The sequence below is a fragment of the Pseudopodoces humilis genome, chromosome 1 (genome assembly GCF_049639895.1).
Source record: "Pseudopodoces humilis isolate 2021_Gansu_Grassland_sample_001 chromosome 1, ASM4963989v1, whole genome shotgun sequence".
Classification (NCBI taxonomy): domain Eukaryota; kingdom Metazoa; phylum Chordata; class Aves; order Passeriformes; family Paridae; genus Pseudopodoces; species Pseudopodoces humilis.
In genome coordinates this window covers 149,899,425-149,918,208 of record NC_142200.1, presented here as the reverse complement: position 1 = coordinate 149,918,208, position 18,784 = coordinate 149,899,425, and the positions used below count along the sequence as shown (strand labels likewise).

Genomic DNA, 18,784 nt, shown 5'->3' with positions numbered 1-18,784 from the left:
ATTTCCTCAGATCTTGGTTTGGAGTGTGAAACAGGAAGGGGGGAGAGCAGGAGAAAGCCCAGGAGAGCTGAACTGAGCTGGGCCAGCAGTGCCCTGGCCCCTCTGCCCAGCACTCTCTCCATCTGAGGAGCTGTGGGTGCAGCTCATCCTGCCAGAGCCCAGGCCTGCCACAGCATCCATCCCAAACTTTGGGAGGTGAAGATGGGAACTGGGAGCGGGACACTGGAATTTATGGTATTTTTTCTCTGCTTGCTGTGCTGTTTTCACTCTCCCCTGGCTCCCTTTTCAACCTGCTGCCCAGTTCCCATTAGGTGCAGTCCTGCTCTGGAATGTTCCCAGCGGGCACCAGCCACAGATCCCAAAATCTGAGCTCAGCCCGGTGAGCAGCATCAGAGGCAGAGCCCCGGGCCAGGGAGTGCATGGGCTCAGGGCATCCCTGGGATGGATCTGGAGCTGCAGCTGCTCAGAGCACAGGGAACAGCCCTCGTGCCAAGAGCCTGTCAACCCCAAAAATCATCTTGGGGTGGGGATCACCCAAGTCTGTGACGGCCCCACAGCATCTCCCTCTGCTCGGGTTGGGACAGAAGGGCTTTGTCAGCTCATGAGCACGGTCCCACTGGGCTTTTGTCCACCGAGACACACAAACCCTCCCTGTCTTCAACTGCATCATTAATTACACAAATGAGGCCCTTGTGCTTGGCACGGCCACGCCACAGCCAGCGATGCTCTGGAGCTGCCCGGGACACCCCCTTTCCATTCAGATCAATATTTCTATTTATTGGTGTAAATAAAATTCCCTTCTTTCAGTATGCCAAGAACATAAATAATCATGTGCTGAGGGTTTGAATCCTGGATGGGAGTTTGCTGCTCCCTGGGGTGGGTGGATGTGGCCAGGGGCCCTGGTCCCATCCACTTTCTCCTCATAAGATTAGGAATTATTTAGGTGTCCAAGGCCAGGCTGGACAGGGCTTGGAGCAGCCTGGCCCAGGGGAACTGGAATTAGATGAGCTTTAAGCCTCCATCCATGCAGCTGATAAGTTTAGGGAATTTTTAAGGAAAGAAACTCTTCAGCCACTGTACTGGCAAGCACTCAAGGGCATGGAAACAAGACAAAACCCCATAATAATAATAATAATCATCTCTTCCAAAGTCTCTGTACATAAACACGAGGTATCCGCAGCATTTTCAGCACCACAGCCAGAACCACCCCAGCGCCAGTCCCCACCCAGAGCATCCTCTGTGCTCAATCCTGCCCAGATGGATTTTAGGGAGTGAGGAGAAGGGTGTCCAGGCCCTGCTGCCCCCCTCACCCGCTGGTGCTGCCCCTGGGCGGGCAAGGAAGGGCTGCTGGCACCAAAACCTTAATGCCCTTTGCCAGACTCTGCCCCTGCACCCGCGGGGCTGCGGCGTTTTTAATTTAATCACCTTTAAAAATATAAATCTCTGGAAGATCTCCCTGAAACAACCCCAGGCTCCCTCTCAGTCCTCCGAGTCGGTGTCGTGGCGCTGCCGCACCCCGCGGGCCGGGGGGGAGTGGGACCTGCTCCTTTTCCTGCCCTTTCTCCGCGGGGACGGGTGGCGGCCCCGGCCGTCCCTGCTCCGGCTGCGCTGGCGGGCGGGGCCCCGGCCGCAATTGCCGCTGCTCGCCGAGGATTCCGTGTCCTGCCGCCGCCGGCTGCCGTGCCGCGGGGCCTCCGAGTGCTGCTGCGCTTTCCTGCGGTGGTGCCTGCGGGGACAGGGGGGAAGTGACAGCAGGGATAGTGGGAACGCCAACAAGTTGATTCTGCGGGTGAAAAAGGGGTTTTGGAAAGCCAGGAAATGCCAATGGGGCAGCCTGATGCAAGCCATGACCAGGTGGCTCTCCTGAATCCTTCCTCCTGATTTCCACTGATGATGCCTCATCCCATCCCAGCTACCTCTTATCCCGATCTGGGGAAGAATCGGAGGATGATGGGGCAGCATCCTTCTTGGAATGCTTGTCTTTGTCCTTCTTCTTCTCCTTCTTATGTTTCTTCTTTTTCTTGTTCTTTTTCTCCTTCTTTTTCTCCTTTTTGGATTTTTTGCTGCTCTCAGGTCTGCAGGGAAGAGATCAAGCAATGAGAATCCCTGCACTGTGCATCCCTCTGGCTCCAAAAACTCATCCCCATCCCTTTTTCCAGGCACATCCCACCACATCCCTCCTTTGCCAAAGAAAAGCCCACAGATGCTTTTGGGGATGATTCAGAGAGATGCAAAACAAGCCCAGTGCCAAACAGAGCCATGGAAACATTTTGTAAAACATTTCCCAGAAAAGACAGGGAATTTCTGGTGATTTCCCACCAAAATGGGAAAAATCCTCACCGTTTCTCCTCCACCTTCTCCTCCTTTTCCTGCTTCTTCTTGGAGACAGGTATCTCTGGGCTGCTGGAGACTTTCTGGTGCTAGGGTTGGAGAGAGAGAAAAAAACAGAGTGAATCCATAAGGCCATAGTTTGTAATTACAAAACAAAGGGGGTTTTCTCCCTTTAAAATTTAAACCTGGAAAAAAAAATTAAATTACATTTGGGAAAAATTAGAGTACACTTAGGAGCTGCTAGAAAATTAAAGCCCCACAAATGAGCTCCATGCCAACAGGACACATCCTGCAGATCTTCGTGCTACAATATCCACACAGGTTTTTAAATAAAATATTCCAAGTGTGGGGCATTGCTTTTTGCCTTTTTCCATCTATTTTTGAACCTTCCAAGGACAACGTGACTGGCTCCATACCGTGAAGACCGAGAGCCCCAGCTTGGCTGCCTCTCTGTCCTCCTTGGAAAGCATCACCCGGCCAGCACTGCCACTGCAGAAAAACCACACAAAAAAAGCATAAAAAACACTGAAATCAAATTGTTCTGAAATTGGTATGGGATCTTTCCTTCTCCTTACCTGGAGCTGCCCAAACCCACCACCCGATCCACGTCCTTGTCGTCCCGCTCAGCGCCGTCCCTCTTGCACACCTCAGCCAGATCCTGTGGGGACGGGGGACAGTGTCCTGTGTGTGTCCCCAAAATTACAGCCCAGGGGACACTGCTGGGACTGTGGTGCCCCTCTTACCTCTTTGCTGAGGCCCGTAGGCTGCCTCTTCAAGTTCTTGTAGCCCCTATAAGAACAAGAACAGGTGATATGTGAGGGGACACACACACCCCTCCTGGTTTTTTGGGTTTTTTTGTGGGGTGTGGACTCACAGTGCTGCCATCATGGCCTCCTGCTCGGCCAGGCGGACAGCAGCCAGCTCTTCCTCCCGGGATAACGAGGGAGCCGTGTCCTTCTTGCCCTTGGCATACCAGGTCAGGTCCTTGCCCTTCTGCCACCGCCCCACCGGCGCCATCAGGGAGTTCCCTGCGGGGAAACAATGACCCCCCCCTCAACACCATGGCACCCCAAAACCGTGGCAGAGGAGACAGGGAGAGGGGGGGTAGGGGATCTGAGCAGGACCAGCCCTTACCCAGGTAATTCTCACGCTGTTTGTCCGTCTTGACATCCTCCCAGCTGAACTGGTCCTGGCCCCCCCGGACCCCGCCCCGGGAAGAGCCGAACATGGCACTGCACCCCACGGCAAATTCGGGGGGATTCTGGTGACCTGCAAAGACAGCAGCCCTGGGTTTACCCACTCCAGATCCTCCATGCAACCCTGGGGGTGCTCCTGAAGGGGCAGGGAAGCAAATTTTCCCCCCCAGGGGTCAGTGGAATAACCAAAGGCCCTTTGTGGGGGTGTTACAGGCTGGAAGGGGGGTTTATGAGGAGGAGGTAAGAGGGGGTGAATGCCTTGGGGAGGGTCCCAGCCTCGGGGGACGTTGCTGGGTGAGGAGGGGGCCTTAGGGCAGGCTCAAGGGGTTTCATGGCCTTGGGGGTTCAGAGTCTAGGGGGTTCAGAGCCTCAAGCAGGGTTTAGGGCCAGCAGTGGGGCAGCCACAGCTTGGGGGTTTCAGGGTCTGGGAAGGGGTTGCAGAGCGAGGGGGATTCACTGTCTGTGGGGGGGAAGAGTCCAGGACTAGAAGTGGGAAGGTTTAGGTGTGGGAGGAGGTTCCAGGGTTGATGGAGGGGTTTAATGCCCGCATGAGGGTTCTGGGCTTCAAGAGGGAGGGTTCGGGGCCTGGGGGGTTTCAGGGTCTAGGAGAGGGTTCACAGCCTGGATGGGATGAGAGCTGGAAGCGGGGGGGGTCACGGCCTGGGGAGGGCATTACACGGCCTGGAGGAAAGGTGGTACAGCCCGAGAAGAGGCTGCACGGCCCCGGGGGGGGACACTACCAGAGGCACAGTTTCAGGGTCTGGGAAGGGGTTCAGGGCCGGGAGAAGCTGCAGGACCTGGACGCTGCAGGGCCTGAGGTGGGAGTTTGCCCGTCCCCGAGGGTTGTGAAAGCCGCTCGGGGCAGCCCCAGACCCTCCGGGTTGGGGAGTGCGAGGATCGGGTGAGCCCGACCCGCGGGGTCACACGTGGAGCCCCCAAATCCCAAAATCCCCAAACCCCAAAGCCGCCCCCGCTCCCCTCACGCACCTCCGGCCGCCGAGCGCGCGCCCGCCCCGCCGCTACCACCGCGGGCACCGCCGGGGGGGGAGTGACGAGTCGGGCGGTACCACCGCGCCGCCAGCGCGGGGGGAACCCCGCAGAGCCGCACCGCCGACACACGGCTGTACTTATATGTATTTATTTATGGATTTATGCATTTCTGGTTTTAGCGCTTCACTTCTTCCAGAACTTCTTGTAGGTCTCCAGGTCGATGCCCTCGAAGGTCTCCTCCTCCTTGGCCTTAAGCTTGGTGGGGAAGTGCCGGCGCAGACGAGCCTTGCGCTCGGCTTCGGGCAGCGTGCTGCTGTCCAGGGGCACCTGGGGACACGGGCATGAGACCGCGGGGACACGGTGTGACACCCCAGGGAGACGGTGTGAGGTTCCCCAGGGACACGGTGCGACACCCCAGGGACACGGTGCGACACCCCAGGGACACGGTGTGACACCCCAGGGACACGGTGCGAGGTTCCCCAGGGACACGGTGTGACACCCCAGGGACACGGTGCGACACCCCAGGGACACGGTGCGAGGTTCCCCAGGGACAGGCATGAGCTCCCAGGACGCGGCGCGAAGCCCTGGGACAAGGCACCAGACCCCTGGGACACCGCCCGAGGCTGCCAGGCCTCGCTTTGTGCCCGTACCATGAGGATCCTCTTGGGCTCGCGGTAGCGGAGGCGGACGGTGGAGCCGTCGGTGCTGACCAGCAGCACGGGGTAGAGGCGGCCGTAGAGCTGCCGGTGCAGGTGGGAGATGGCGGCGCGGTTGGAGTTGCTGCGGACACAGGCAGCGAGCGGCGGCCGGGACGCGGCCGGGAGGCGCAGGGCACTGACGGGAGAGGAGCAGGGTCAGCGTGAGGGTGACACCAACTCCAGCAGGCCGCTCCCAGCGCTGGGTCACAGGCACTCGGTGCTCACCTCAGTGCCCGGCTCGCCATCTCAGCCCAGCTCCAGCAAACGGAGCAGATGACACAGCCTAGGGATACTCTGAGGGCAAGGAAAGGTCCTGGCGTGGCTGTGGGGCGACATGGCCGTGTCTCCATCACTGTGAAGCTTCCACAGCCCCTCTGCAGCACGGAGCAGCCCGTGACAGCTCCTGCCACAGTCGGGCTCCATGTTGGCTCCCCCCGCCCCCGCAATGGTTCAGCCCTATGTATCCCCCGCCCTCGCCATGGTTCGGCCCCACTATGGTTCCCCCCCATTCCCGCAATGGTTCAGCTCAACCACGTCTCCCTCTGCCCAGCCGTGGGTCAGTTCTGTGATAGCTCCCCCCTCTCCCCGTCATGGTTCAGCCCACCACCGCCCCACCAAGGTTTAGTCCAATAATGCTTCCCCCCCCATACCTTCCTTGGTTCAGCCCTCCCACCTCTCTCCAACCATGGTTCAGCCCCACTATGGCTCCCGCCATCCCATCGTGGTTCGGCCCAACACCGCCCTCCCTCCGCCCCACCATGTTTTAGCCCATGCTTCCCCCTCCGTTCTCCCCCTCCCCTCCCCTCCTGCCGGTGCTTCCCCCCCCCCACGATCATGGTTCATCCGAGGCGCCGCAGCCGCGCTCACCCCCCCCGCCCGGCCCGCTGCGTGGTCCGTCCCGCCGCCCCGCACTCACGTGACGACGCACACCCCAGGGCCCCGCCCCCACAGTGACGTCAGGGCGCGCGGCGGTGGCGGCGGGCGCGCGCGGGGGCTGCCGGGCCCGCCCCCCCCCCCCCCCGTCCCCTCATGATCCTCGGGCGGATGCGCGGGGCGGGGATCGCCCGGGCGGGTGAGCGGGGCTGGGGCGCGGGGCTCACACCCTCACGGGGACCGCATGCTGAGCGGCACAGCCGGCCGCGGGGTGCCGAAACCCTCCCGAGGGCCGTGGACAGAGGGGGTCTAACCAGCCCAAGGAGCTCGGTCACTCACGGGGGTCCTCGGCTGAGGGGCCTCGGGGCGTTCAGCCCCTCACGGGGGGGGCCTGGAATGAGGAGTCCTGGCCGGCTCCGAGGTTCTCAGCCCTTTACAAGGGCCCTTGGCTGAGGGGACCCAACCTGCTCTGGGGTGCCGAGCTCCTCGCGGGGCTCCCCTGCTGAGGGGTCCCGGGGTGCTCAGCCCCTCTCGGGGATTGAGGAGTTCTGGCTGGCTTTGTGGTGCGCAGCCCCTCACAAAGGCCTTGGGCTGGGGGGCTCCAGCAGGCCCAAGGATGCTCAGCGGGTCACAGGGTCCTGCACTGAGGGCCCTCAGCCCCTCATGGGAGCCCTGAGCTAAGGGGTCCCAGCTGGCCCCAGCTGTTGAGTGCCTCATGGGGCTCCTCAGTCCTTCGGCTGGGGTGTCCTGGGACACTGAGGTGCCGACCTGGGGGTGCTGATCCCCCACGGGACCCCCTGGATGAGAGGGCTGACACCCGGCCCCGGGGAGGCTGAGCTCCCTCTGATCCGCTGCATCCTGCATGTCCTGTGTTATCCATATGGGATGACTGAGGGGGTTGGGACAGGTCACAGCCCCACAAGGCTGTCCCTGGGCTGGCTGTGTCCCCTTCCCAACATCCACATTGGGTCCCCATCGCTGAGCTGCTCCAGGGTGGCTCCAAGGTGTCCCTGCTTGGATAAGCCAAACAGGGATGTGGAATCAGGTGAGGTTTGTGGGCACTGTGCGGTATGGTGAGGTAAGAGAGGTTTAGGGATAAGCATCCTTCAGGTATCCAAAAACAAACACATGTGGGCAAGTGGATGGCAAAACCACACCTGTGTGAGCTTCACCTCTGTAGAGGTTTTCCCAGGTGGGTAAACTGGTTTTATCCTACTGGTGGGTTAAACTGGTCTGGTTTACAGGAGGACATGGTCTGGGATATAACTGGTTTGGACCTCTCTGATTTCTGCAGTCACCTTGAGCAAGTGGTTTGTGTTCCATCTGCAGCATCACTGCTCCCTGCAAGCCAGGAGTGCAGCCAGTGGAGAGGCTAATTAGTGCTTTTTAGGTAATTATTTCCAGGAAAAAGGTTCCAGCCCTGTACTGCTGTGGGATGCTTCCCTCCTCACAGAATCCCAGGATGGGGAAGGTTGGAACCTCCCTGTTCCTGTGCTGCAGGTAATTCCCTGTCTGTCACAGCAGGAGCTCTCTCCTTTTTTGGAACCTGCCCCAAATCTTAGAAAGGTGGGGGTGGCACCTTTATAACAAACCCGCTAAAAATAGGGGGTGGGATTATAATCCTAATCTAGGAGACCTTTCTCAAGGCTCCAGGGAAACTGTGCTTTAATCTTCTTTTCTTCTTCATAAGGGAGCTTTGCCTTCCCTGTAAAGCCTCTCTGCTAATCAGTTTTAATTTGTTTAACTCTTGTGATGTCTGTCCTTTGCTTCCCTGCTTGTGTTGCCACCTATGAGGTGCATTATCCAGGGTGCATTAACAGCACAAGCAGACCAGGAACCATTCCTTGCCTTGGGGACATCCTCCTGTGACCACCTCCTCTTTTTGCAGCCCAGAGGGGTTTATGTGGCTCTTTGTCCTCAGTCCCAGGTGTGGGAGATAATTAATATTGATAATTTGTTGGGCTGTTTTCTTGCTGATCAAGCATCTGCAGTGGTTTTGGTGGATTAGGCTGGATCCCAACCCATTTTTAGGAAACCCTCTGTTCTGGATATTTGCAGATTGGCTGCTCTGAAAATGCCAAAATCTGACAAAACAGGGGGAAAAAATCTGAGCTTCTGCCTAAAATAAACACATCCTTGTGACACTCCTGCTGCAGGCAGCTTGGAAGTGTGATTCACCGATGCATTCCTGGAACCAAACAGGAGAGAGAGAAAAGCCCCACATCCACCAGATCTGGGGTTTTGGGGTTCGTTTGTTGCTTTACCTGTGGGGGGAGGAGCTGTTTGGCAGGAATGGGGGAGCAGGGAATGAGGGCAGGGACATCCTGGGATTGTCCAGGGATGCTCCATCCCTGGAAGTACCCAAGGCCAGGCTGGACAGGGCTTGGAGCAACCTGGGATAGTGGGAGGTGTCCCTGCCCACAGCAGGGGTGGAATGAGATGAGCTTTAAGATCACTTCCAACCAAACTTTTCTGGAATTCTATGAAATTCCCAGTTTGCCATCTTTCCTTGTGTGAGGGCCCAGCTCCATTATCTGGGAGTGGAAATGGCTTTTGTTCCCTCTGTTTTCCTCTGCAGATCTCCAGCAAGAGAAGGGATTCAGGAGGGACGCAGGAGGAAACACCTGCAAGTCTTTAGGTTTATTTTTAGCTGTTTTGAAAGAAGTGAGACGTGATCCCAACCCAGGTGTGTTTTCTCTTAGTTAGGAGTATTTTGGGGAAAGAAAAGGGAGTGAAGTAAAGGAGAGGGTCCCACTGTGGAAGTGGTTTGGGTCTGTGAGCAGGAGAAGGAGTTTTCCTGTTGCCTTTGTGGTCCTGGACCTGAGATGAAGCTGTGCATTTGATCCAGAGGAAGAGGCATGTTCCTGCAGAAGGAAAGTGCCTGGAAGTGTTCCAGGTTGGATGGAGCTTGGAGCAGCCTGGTCTAGTGGAAATTGTACTTGTCCATGGCAGGGGTTTGGAATCAGGAGGTCCCTTCCAACAGAAACCATTCCAGGCTTCCACACAGACAAAATCCCTGAGCCTTTGGTGACTGCAGGGACAGCCTTGCTGTTCTCCATGATTCCAGACCAGCAAGGGCTGGCACCCCTCAGCCTTTTGGGGGTGTTGGATGCAGCTTTGCCAGCCAAGAGAGCAGAGAGTGGAGGAGGAACCTCGAGGGGAGATTAAAGCTCAGCAGGATTGTTCTCATTGGCCATCTTCAAATTGTGGCTCATTAATTAAAGCTTTAGGAGCTCACAAATAGCCCAGCTCTGTCACCAGGAGCCTGTGCTGCTGCCAGGGGCTGTACTGCTTTCCTTGGCTGGAAGGGAGCACAAGGAAAAGGTAAGGATGTGTTGGGGCCTGCTCCTCTTCCCAGTTTGTTTGGGCTTGAATGAAATGATTGGAAGTGATTTGGGCAGCTTTAAATTCCTACTGGTGTTTGCTGAGGGGAAGATGAAATTTTGAGGGAGAAGAGGGGAAAGCTTTTTCCTTCTGGTTGGGATCTGGGATTGGGATTTGTGCACAAATCCAGCACAGTTCTGGCACAGCTGGATCCTGGAAGGGAGTCTGGAACATCTGGAAATCCAGGCTGGCATCCCAGTGTCACTTGTGGGGTTTTGGGGTGCTTGAGGAAGCTGGTGTGTGATGACGGAGCATTGTTTGGGGGCAGACATGTTGTGAAGCACATTGGGATGTCTGAAGGGGGTGAATTTGTGTGGAGAGGTTCCCAAGGAATGCTTAGGGATTACCTGATGGAATTCTGTGGGAGAGAACTGTGAGGGACGGGAGAGAGGGAAATTTTGGATAATTCCTCAGGGAGTGCTCTGCTCCATTGCTGCAAGCACTGAGTAGCATTTCTCTGGTGTATTGAACATTTAGGCAAAACCTGTGTGTTTTGGAAATGATGGGAGTTTAAGGACCAGGGGAATTGTAGGAATGCCCCCAAAGGACTTCCTAGAGTTCTGGTTTTGGGATGGTGGAGCCTAATCCGGCAATGTGCTGATGAGATTGATCCTCACAAGATTTCATCTGTTGGATCTCTGAGGCTTCAGCAAAGACAAAAGAAGGAATAAAGGAATTTCCTTATGGATGATTCTTGCCCGTGGGTGTTTTCACCGCCCATGTTGCTGCTGTTGGCACCGCCTTAGCCTTTGTGTATTAATATCCCGTCCCTTGGCGCAGCCTGGGATGAACTGCGGTCAGACAAGTATCCTCAGGGAGCAGAGGGAAAAGTTGTGTAATTCTCCGGCTGTCGTGCTGCCCGGGGGAGGAGGGATTTAGGGCTAAGGAGGCGTCCCGCTCACGCAGGCGGGGTCAGGGAGAGGGGGCCCGGCGGGATTAGCCCGCGGCCGCTCTGGTGAGACAGCATTTGGCTTAAGGCTGTTTGAAAAGTGATGTGTAAGGTCAGGGTGACATTGCTATGAGCTAATTCAAAATGGAAAGGCATTATCTGCCTCTTGGCTGGTGGCTCCCCACGCCACACCCAGCCCGGGAGGCTAAAAAAATGCTTTTCCAGAGACTTTACGGCTTGCTGAAAGTAACTGTTTTTAAATAGGAAGAACTTGTTTGATTAGTCACTCTCACTATCACTTCTGGGTTTGGAAGCTGCTGATGGATGAGGGTCCCCAGTGGTACCCCCTGCACCTTTACACAGCGTTTCTTCTCTTTCCCATATGGACAATTAACCTTTCTTCCTCTCCAGAGACACAGCAACATGAAAACACCTTTCTGTCTTTCTTTCTGGCTGAAGAAACAACTTTAGCAAGCTCTGTGTGGCCTCAGGCTGCCTTTTTTTCACCTGTACCAGGAGGTGATCTCTGGGATCTCTTTCTGTCTTGCTGTGAAGCACCTGCAGATGGAGTTGGTGCTTCAGGAAACAGGAATAAACCCCTGAGCGTGTTCATGGCAGTGACTGCACCTGTGTTCAGACCCTTTGCAAGGGTTTGGGGGTTGGTGATGCAAAGTCTTATCTGCAAACTCTCCTGAAGCTCCTTTCTCCCTGTCAGAGGGAAGGGGCTGGGACTGCTGTGCCTCTGTCCCATGATTCCAAATGCCACCAGGGACAAATAGCATTTTGTTCCTTTTAGACAGAGTTTTCCTTAAGATTTTGGTCCCAGTGAAGCCCAGCTGTGATGGAAAACAGCTGGCTTGAATCATCCCAGTTTAATGGCAGTTAAATCCCAGTTTCCTCCTCCTTTGGGTTACATCCTATGAGCTTAACCTCAGTCTCTTGAGAAGTGTTTCTGCACTCCCAATACTTTCTATCAGCTCTAGGCTTGTGATTTTGCATCTTTTCAGGTTTTCCTGCAGAAATTTGTACCCAAGGGTAAAGGAATGGTGCTGTTTTGAGGGACTGAGCACCCCTGGGAATCCACAGCTGTGTTTCCATGGGTGTTTCTAACCAGACACATTTTTCTGTCTCTCCCCAGTCATGCAGGGACCAAGGCCAGTGGTTCTGAGTGGCCCATCAGGTGCAGGGAAAAGCACTTTGTTAAAGAAATTGCTCAAAGATTATGAGAACATCTTCGGCTTCAGCGTCTCCCGTGAGTATCCAGGGATGGGCTGTGGGGGAGCTCAGGAGTGCCAGCTCAGAGCCTCTCTTTATACCCCAAATAATGTTTTTTCATGTTTTTTCTGTGTCCCAGTCTGCCTGTGGGCTCTTGGGGACGTTTAAATAATTAATGGCACCTTTTACTCTTGGTATTGAGTGGCAAGTCTAGGATTGGTCTGGAGTAACACCTTTCCACGGGTCTAGTGATGCCCCACATCTCTAAACACAACTCAGAGAGGAAACAAGAACCTTCTGGGTGATTCTTGACTCTGAAAGTAACAGAATCCCCCCCACATTTCTGCTTCAAAAGCCATTTGATTTTTCCATGGAGCTTTGAAAGGTGTTTTTAGGTCCATTACCAAAATGTGTTTTAATGTCCCAACATTTTGCCTACTGCAAGTAAAATCTGTGATTTGAGATCTGGATTCTCTCCACCATGAAAGAGCAAATACTGGATGTATAAAAATATAATGCTGTGGGAGGAGAAAAAAACTTTAAATTACCTTTTTTTTGTGTGTGTGTGTCATTCTACGCTCCTGATTCAACTGAATCTCTCATCTCAGTCCAAACTAAACCTTATTTTTCCCAGACTGCCTCTTGGTAGAGATTTTTTCCTGGAGATCCACATGCCACTCAGACCTTGGCATTTCTTTGATCCTGCAACACCCGTGAGTGATATACAGAATTTACAATGGTTTTTTTCCTTTTTTTTCCCTGCAGATACCACAAGGCAGCCGAGACCTGGAGAAGTGAATGGCAAAGGTGAGCCTGTTGCAGTTGGGTCTGTCTCATTGGGCTCTCAGAATAATTCAGGTTTTCAAAGCTGGGCTCTCATTTTAGGTACTGTGCTCTGAACTTGGGTGTTGGGTGATTTGATTTTCCAGAGTTCCAGGTAGTTTTGGGGAGATATCTCCAACTGACACTGCATTGGGAAGTGCAGCTGCTGCTGAGGTGGTTTTGGCTGTATCAATAGCTTGTGCCCAGCTGTTTTCTCATGCATTTGCATATTTAAGAACAATCAAATGAGGTTTGTGCTTAATTTCCAATGGCAGTTTTCTCTCTGAAGTGAAAGGAAGGAATTTCAACAGAAGATAGAGAAATACTCCTTTTTAGTTAGTTTGGTTTTGATGTTCCCTTTTATCTCCCTTCTCTCATCCCATTCTGATCTTTAATGAGAAGTCCTTTCAAATGAAAAGCCTTACCATTCCTGCTGTAATGTGTCCCACATCTGTAGGCAAGGGGGGAGAAGTTCTCACTGCACCAGGAATGGGGAAAGGATATAAAAAATAGGGTAGAGCAGCATTTTTGGCCACACAGAAAACTCCAGAATGTTTTGAGCTGGTGTTTGGGCCACTGGTATGGAAGTAGGAAGCAAATCTCTGCAATCTGCCAGCATTGCCTAAAGCAGATTTTAAGTGTCTTCTCTCCCCAAAACCCATGGGGTGTCATTTTGACCAAATGTTAATTTCTGACCATTTTTCCCATTTTCCCTTCTCCAGATTATCACTTTGTGACCAGAGAGGAAATGCAGAAGGAAATTGATGCTGGTGAATTTATCGAGCACGCGGAATTCTCTGGGAATATGTATGGGACAAGGTGGGTCAGGTGTCCCTGCCAGTGCCAGAGTGGCTGGAATTAGATGGTGCTGAAGATCCTTTCTAATCCAAACTGTTCTGGGGTTCTAGAAAATAAATACAGAACATCTCCAAGCCCCTGAGGATGTTCCTGCTCAGATGTGGGACAAAATGGGGAGTCCCTCATGCTTAGTTGAAGTTCTCACCAATCCTTTCTGCTCCCTAACTCTCATCAGTGAATAATAATGAATGATTAAAAGGCTTGAGGCAATTCCCCACATTGGGGAAGAGAAATTGCCTTTACAGCATATAAATGCCACCACTAGAAAAATTTAAAAATTTTAAATTTAAAAATGCCACAACTAGAAAAAATTAAGTGGAGAATTAAGTGCATCTTGTGACTTGATGGAGCGTCCATGTCCATCCAGCATCCAGGAGGGTGTGTGGATCTCTGGAGAAGTGGAGTTCTCAGTGGTTTTGCTCTTGGGTGAAGGTTGTTTCCATGTTTGTCACAGAATCCCAGGATGGTTTGGGTTGGAAGGGATCTTTAAGATCATTGAGTTCCAATCTCCTGCCATAAGCAGGAAACTTCCATCTAGCTGGTGAAGCTCTGCCAAGGCAGGAGTTTGTGGACATCCCACCCATCCTGTGGGATAGTCATACATGATCCATTCCCACACCTTCCAGCATGGCTTTGCCAGCCTCTCTTAACAGGAGACAGCAGCTCCCTGCTCCACCCAGAGCAGTGACACCTGGAGAAACTCTTCCCCGAGAGCAGAGCAGGCTCTGTCCTCTGCGGGCACACGGAAGCCCTGTGAGGTTCCCCCGCTGCTGGATGGGGACACCCCAACCCCCCGAGCGCTCTGACCCCTTCCCTGTGTGCTGTGTCCCCAGTAAAGGAGCTGTGCAGGCCGTGCAGGCCCAGAACCAGATCTGTGTCCTCGACATCGACATCCAGGGCGTGAAGAACATCAAGAAGACGGAGCTGAACCCCATCTACATCTCGGTGCAGCCGCCGTCCATTGAGATCCTGGTGAGCGCCCGCCTTGCTTTGCCGTTAGCAGTTAGAGGTAATCAGCGTCTGGCTCTGCAGCCGCGGGGCTCCCCTTCCTCAGCCACCTCTGTCTTCCTCAGGGCCCTGCACTAGGTGGGGAGGACATTCCCAAGCATATCTCTGCCCAGCCCAGCTCCCCAGGCTTGCAGGGATTGATCTTCCTGTGTTTTGTTGAGTCCTTCCTCAAATGTTTTCCACACCTTGGTTATGGACTCCATTGCAGCATGGCCAGTCTTTAAACGCGTTAATTGTGCTTCATGCTGGGGAGAGAAGGATTTTGTGCTGAGATTTGTCTCCACAGTTAAAATCAAACCCAGGGAGGCTGGTTCTGTGCAGCACCATAAATTCTATGTCCCTCTGGTCTTACCCCTGTGTAAGTGATTGAGGTGGGACTTGTGCAGAAGTGGAATGACTGTCATGGTTCAGAGAGGGATGAGGACACATGAGCACAACTCCTGATTCTCCCCTCTTGCTCTCAGTACATCAGGCAGGCTCTGTTTCTCGTTGAGTTTGTGGAGGAGGAAGCCAGCAGCACCAGATGCCAGAGCACAGCAGAGAGATCTCATTTCCAGCAGTACCTGGAAAAATAAATAAATGAGAGGGAGGTAAAAGAAACCTGGGACCCTGAACTCTGGGTAGGAGATCTTAAGCCACTGGTTTGCACTGGGCTGTAAGTGAGGCCCCTCACCCTTTGCAGGGTGTTCTCACGTGCCCGTGGTCACAGACAGCACCGGCCTGAGGGTGGGGGTGGTTTCTGCTGCAGCTTTCAGGACACTCATTTCTTTAATGTCCTTGTCCTTGGGTTTAGGAGAAACGACTGCGGGACCGAAAGACTGAGACAGAGGAGAGTTTACAGAGGCGTTTGACTGCAGCCCGTGTGGACCTGGAGCTCAGTAAGTCCTTGGAGTGGTGTGTGCAGGGAGAGGGGATGCCTGGGTGATTTGGGAGCTGGGTTTTCTGGGAACATCTGCTTTGTGCTCTCCAGCAGTGCTGGCAGGGCTTGCCATGGGCTGAGTTGGATCTCTGCTGCATTTCCCACTGCAGTTCCTTGGGGGTGCTTGGCAGAGCAGTTCATTAGCAGCAGCTGAAATAATATTAATGCTAAAAAAGAATATTAAAATGCCACAGGACTCTGTGCATGAGAACTCAGGGAAGAAAAATTCTCCTCTAACTCTGTCCTCGTCTCCTTCCCCAGGTAAAGAGCCTGGGCTGTTTGACCTGGTCATCATTAATGATGATTTAGAAAAGGCCTATTCTGAATTGAAGGGGGTGCTGCTGGAGGTGAGTCCTTGGGGATTTTTTTCCTCTTTGTTCCTGGGTCAGGCAGGTAAGGGTCTTCTCAGGCAGCCACAGAAATGTCACCTCATCCCATGCTTGGTCTGCTTTGAGCTGCTGAGATTGAGTACACGTGATGATGGATCGGTGGCCTAAGAGTGGGAAATGAATCCAACACAATCCCGAGTTTGGGCAAAGTAAACATTCATCCCTGAGTAGCAAAGAAGGGGATTCCTGTTTCTGGAGCTTCCAAGTCAAACCTTGCCTTGTCCCTAAAGGTGCACTCAGGGCTTGGTCCTGTGATGTCATGGAACTGGTCTGAATTGTTGGTCACTCCTGGTCTCCTAAACTGTGAAACCAGGAGTTGTTTCCCTGTGAAACCAAAGAGTGGCAGATTCTCAGTCTCTTTCCTGATGTCCTTGCAGGAAATCAAGAAGACCGAAGAATCCAGGAAGTCCTGAGCTGACCCTACTTGGGCGTTTCAATTTTGCACATCATTCCCAAAGCACGTCACTGTTTTATTCCAAAAGACATTCCCTTTAGGCTGCTCCTACCCCCAACGTACCTAGGATGTTTATATTAAAAGGAAAGAAAAGGAAACCTGGGTTGTGCCTGTGTTTGTGTTCACTGTGTGCTCAGCACGTGCTCCCCCAGGTTTGAGCTGCCAAAGGGCTGAGCCCTTCTGGAAGGCTGTAGAGAAGCTGTTGGGCTGATGTGCTTGAAGGCAGCAATAAATCCCTTTTCCTAGGGGGAAATCGACTGCAACCAGTAACTTGCTTGTACAGGTCTCTCTTCTGAGACCTGGAGAGCTTTGCACTTCATTTCCCAAGTTTTCTTTAGCCTTAACATTGATGTTTTCATGAAACTTCCAAGCCCTTTGATCCCTCCAGCAGGAGATATCCTCAGTGTCCTTGGATTGGTTTCTCACACTGTGAAAACTGTGGGGACAAGCTGGGAGAGCTGGGGATGTTCCCCTGGAGAAGGATCCAGGGAGAGCTCAGAGCCCCTTCCAGAGCCTAAAGGGGCTCCAGGAGAGCTGGAGAGGGACTGGGGACAAGGGATGGAGGGACAGGACACAGGGAATGGCTCTCACTGGTTGGATGGGATATTGGAAAGGAATTCCTGGCTAGGAGGGTGGGCAGGCCCTGGCACAGGGTGCCCAGAGCAGCTGTGGCTGCCCCTGGATCCCTGGAAGTGTCCAAGGCCAGGTTGGACAGTGCTTGGAGCAGCCTGGGATAGTGGAAGGTGTCCCTGCCCATGGCAGGGGTGGAATGAGGTGACCCTTAAGGTCTCATCCAAGCCAAACCCTTCTGGGATTCCATTCTGGGATGACCAGTCTGTCTGTCAGAGCTCCCATCCTACAGCTGGTGACTCCAGCTGCTTTCCCCACACAGCCCACAAGCAGCTGGGCCCCGCAGTGCCAGGCTGGGATATTTTCTCACCCAGACCACATCTTACCAGAGCAGGTTTGTACCTAAACACTTCATTTTTGGGTTTCATCCTCTTTACATCCCGTGCCTCCAGTTTATACAGCTGCTCTGCTCTTGGTCCAGGTCATCTCCAAAGCCCCATCCTCCACCTTATGGAGACAACAAGCAGAAACCCCCTTTGGGCAACCCTTTTAGTACCTTTCATTCACAGCCATCATTTGAAGATTTTTTTGATCATTTACCTTTCTTGGACTGGTTTGATCATCTTTCCTAGATTTCCTAGAAAATAACACTTCCTGTTGTTGTGGGTTTCCCACTGCTTGGTTCTGGAACTGGCTAAACAAGCAGGAAAGTCCTGTGTGGATTCATGGTTTGAACGGCTGTGTTCAGGCTCTTCCTTCGCCATCAAGTGATGGGCTGTGATTATTTTTCCTTCTAAATCGTGGGATTTTGTTACAATCGGAGGGACGCGTTTGCGATGAGAGAAGGTCTCCTCTAGATGGCAGGAACGGCAGCGGGAACGCGCCGGAGTCGCGGAGCAGCAGAGCCGAGGTGCAGGACACGGCGCCCGCCTCAGTCCGGGGCTCTGCGGCCACCGCGTGGCACCTGCGGGGCTGGCACCAGATGGAAGTGCCCAGCTGCTCCCTGCGGATCCCTCCTGCCAGCCCGGCCTCGGCTCATCCCTGCGGGACAGGTGAGTGCGCCGGGGAACGGCAGCGATGCTCCAGCCGCGTGGCAGCTCTTGGAAAACGGGAAAAACAAATCCTTTGGATCGTTTGCGTCCCCCCTTCCCTGGTGAAGGGCAGGGAGAGGGAAGTCGGAAATATCCCAGCCTGGTGGGGTGCCCTGCTGTAGCTGCTGTGGGCGATGGAGCAGACGGAGAACGCCTGGAACGCTGGTGCTAACGCGAAGTGACGGGATGGCCATCGGGATGGCGATGGCAAGAGGAGGGAGCAGGAGTGGGTGGTGGAGCCAGGCTGGTCCCCAAGCAGGTGACATGGCTGTGGAGCATCTCCAGGGAGTCATTTTGGGTGCTGTCAGCAGTGCCCCTCTCCAGGTTTGGTGATTTGGAGGGGCTGTGCATCAAATCCCAAAGCTGGGTGGGTGAAGGCACTTGTTGAAGTGAGTTTAATTCCTGCACCCTCAGAAATGGGATGTCTGTTTTGTTAATTGCGTTTGCAGCCATAAATGCCTTTCTGGACCTGTGGGTTTGGTGCTGGCCCATTGGGCTATTCCATTCCCACATCCCTGGGGCAGGCAAGGACCACGCTGAGCATGGCAGGTGTCAAATGCTGGGCTCTCCACAACTGCAAACATCTGCTGCCAGTGCTCCGTGTGGGGCTGGCACTGAGGGGTCAGACTGGGAAAGTGAGGATACAGGAGCCTGCCAGCCCAGGGGTTGTCTGGGATTAAAGATGCTCCTCCTGGAGGACAATTTTCCCACCTAGATCTTCCAGGCAGGATGCTGCTGTTCCCATCTCGGGGTGCACCCAAGTAAAGGAGCAGGCCTGCTCCTGGGTTGCTTCCACAAATGTCAGAAGTAGGGATTTTATATAACTGTATATTCACTGTTCCGTCAGACTGAGATAAATTTGGACAGACTTCAGCTTTTTTCAGCTGAGATGCTGTGGGAAATGTGGCAGCACCTACATCCCTGCAGGAGGAGGATGCTGGGGGAGGAAGAGGAGTGCAGGGGATGGTAAAAGCTGGGATAAAACCTGCCCTGGGAGCTCTCCTGTCTGAGGCTGAGGATATTTTGGAACCGATGCCAAAGAAATAACAATCCCCTGTAGCACTTCTGCTTCAAAGCTGTTGCTTTGCAGCCATAGC

The 18,784-nt window shown here is 53.8% G+C and overlaps 3 protein-coding genes across 6 annotated transcripts; 1 reads left to right on the top strand and 2 right to left on the bottom strand.

The window, feature by feature from the left end:
* Positions 1 to 1,123: 1,123 nt before the first annotated feature.
* Positions 1,124 to 4,538, bottom strand: C1H1orf35 (chromosome 1 C1orf35 homolog). The gene is made up of 9 exons (XM_005527797.3): positions 4,515 to 4,538; positions 3,466 to 3,600; positions 3,206 to 3,359; positions 3,075 to 3,120; positions 2,907 to 2,989; positions 2,748 to 2,820; positions 2,341 to 2,420; positions 1,917 to 2,075; positions 1,124 to 1,726 (listed from the first exon to the last, which is right to left on the bottom strand). Exons 2-9 carry the CDS (start codon positions 3,557 to 3,559, stop codon positions 1,480 to 1,482), a joined length of 936 nt encoding a protein of 311 aa, XP_005527854.1. The 5' UTR covers positions 3,560 to 3,600; positions 4,515 to 4,538; the 3' UTR covers positions 1,124 to 1,479.
* A 111-nt stretch (positions 4,539 to 4,649) lies between these two features.
* On the bottom strand, positions 4,650 to 6,167 carry MRPL55 (mitochondrial ribosomal protein L55). 2 transcript variants are annotated; one of them, XM_014256732.2, is made up of 4 exons: positions 6,132 to 6,167; positions 5,441 to 5,537; positions 5,168 to 5,351; positions 4,650 to 4,844 (listed from the first exon to the last, which is right to left on the bottom strand). In XM_014256732.2, the coding sequence occupies exons 2-4, from the start codon at positions 5,458 to 5,460 to the stop codon at positions 4,701 to 4,703; spliced, it is 348 nt and encodes a 115-aa protein (XP_014112207.1). In that variant the 5' UTR covers positions 5,461 to 5,537; positions 6,132 to 6,167; the 3' UTR covers positions 4,650 to 4,700. The 2 variants fall into 2 exon arrangements, with proteins under 2 accessions (XP_014112207.1, XP_005527853.1); XM_005527796.3 differs by having other exon boundaries at positions 6,083 to 6,135.
* Positions 6,168 to 6,196: 29 nt separating this feature from the next.
* GUK1 (guanylate kinase 1) lies at positions 6,197 to 16,124 on the top strand. Of its 3 annotated transcripts, none has more exons than XM_005527795.3 (8): positions 6,197 to 6,287; positions 11,500 to 11,613; positions 12,342 to 12,383; positions 13,121 to 13,217; positions 14,090 to 14,228; positions 15,058 to 15,142; positions 15,445 to 15,530; positions 15,950 to 16,124. In XM_005527795.3, the coding sequence occupies exons 1-8, from the start codon at positions 6,245 to 6,247 to the stop codon at positions 15,983 to 15,985; spliced, it is 642 nt and encodes a 213-aa protein (XP_005527852.2). In that variant the 5' UTR covers positions 6,197 to 6,244; the 3' UTR covers positions 15,986 to 16,124. The 3 variants fall into 3 exon arrangements, with proteins under 3 accessions (XP_005527852.2, XP_087920653.1, XP_087920645.1); XM_088064519.1 differs by lacking the exon at positions 6,197 to 6,287 and adding an exon at positions 8,664 to 9,412; XM_088064527.1 differs by lacking the exons at positions 15,445 to 15,530; positions 15,950 to 16,124 and adding an exon at positions 14,729 to 14,854.
* The last annotated feature ends 2,660 nt before the right edge of the window (positions 16,125 to 18,784 follow it).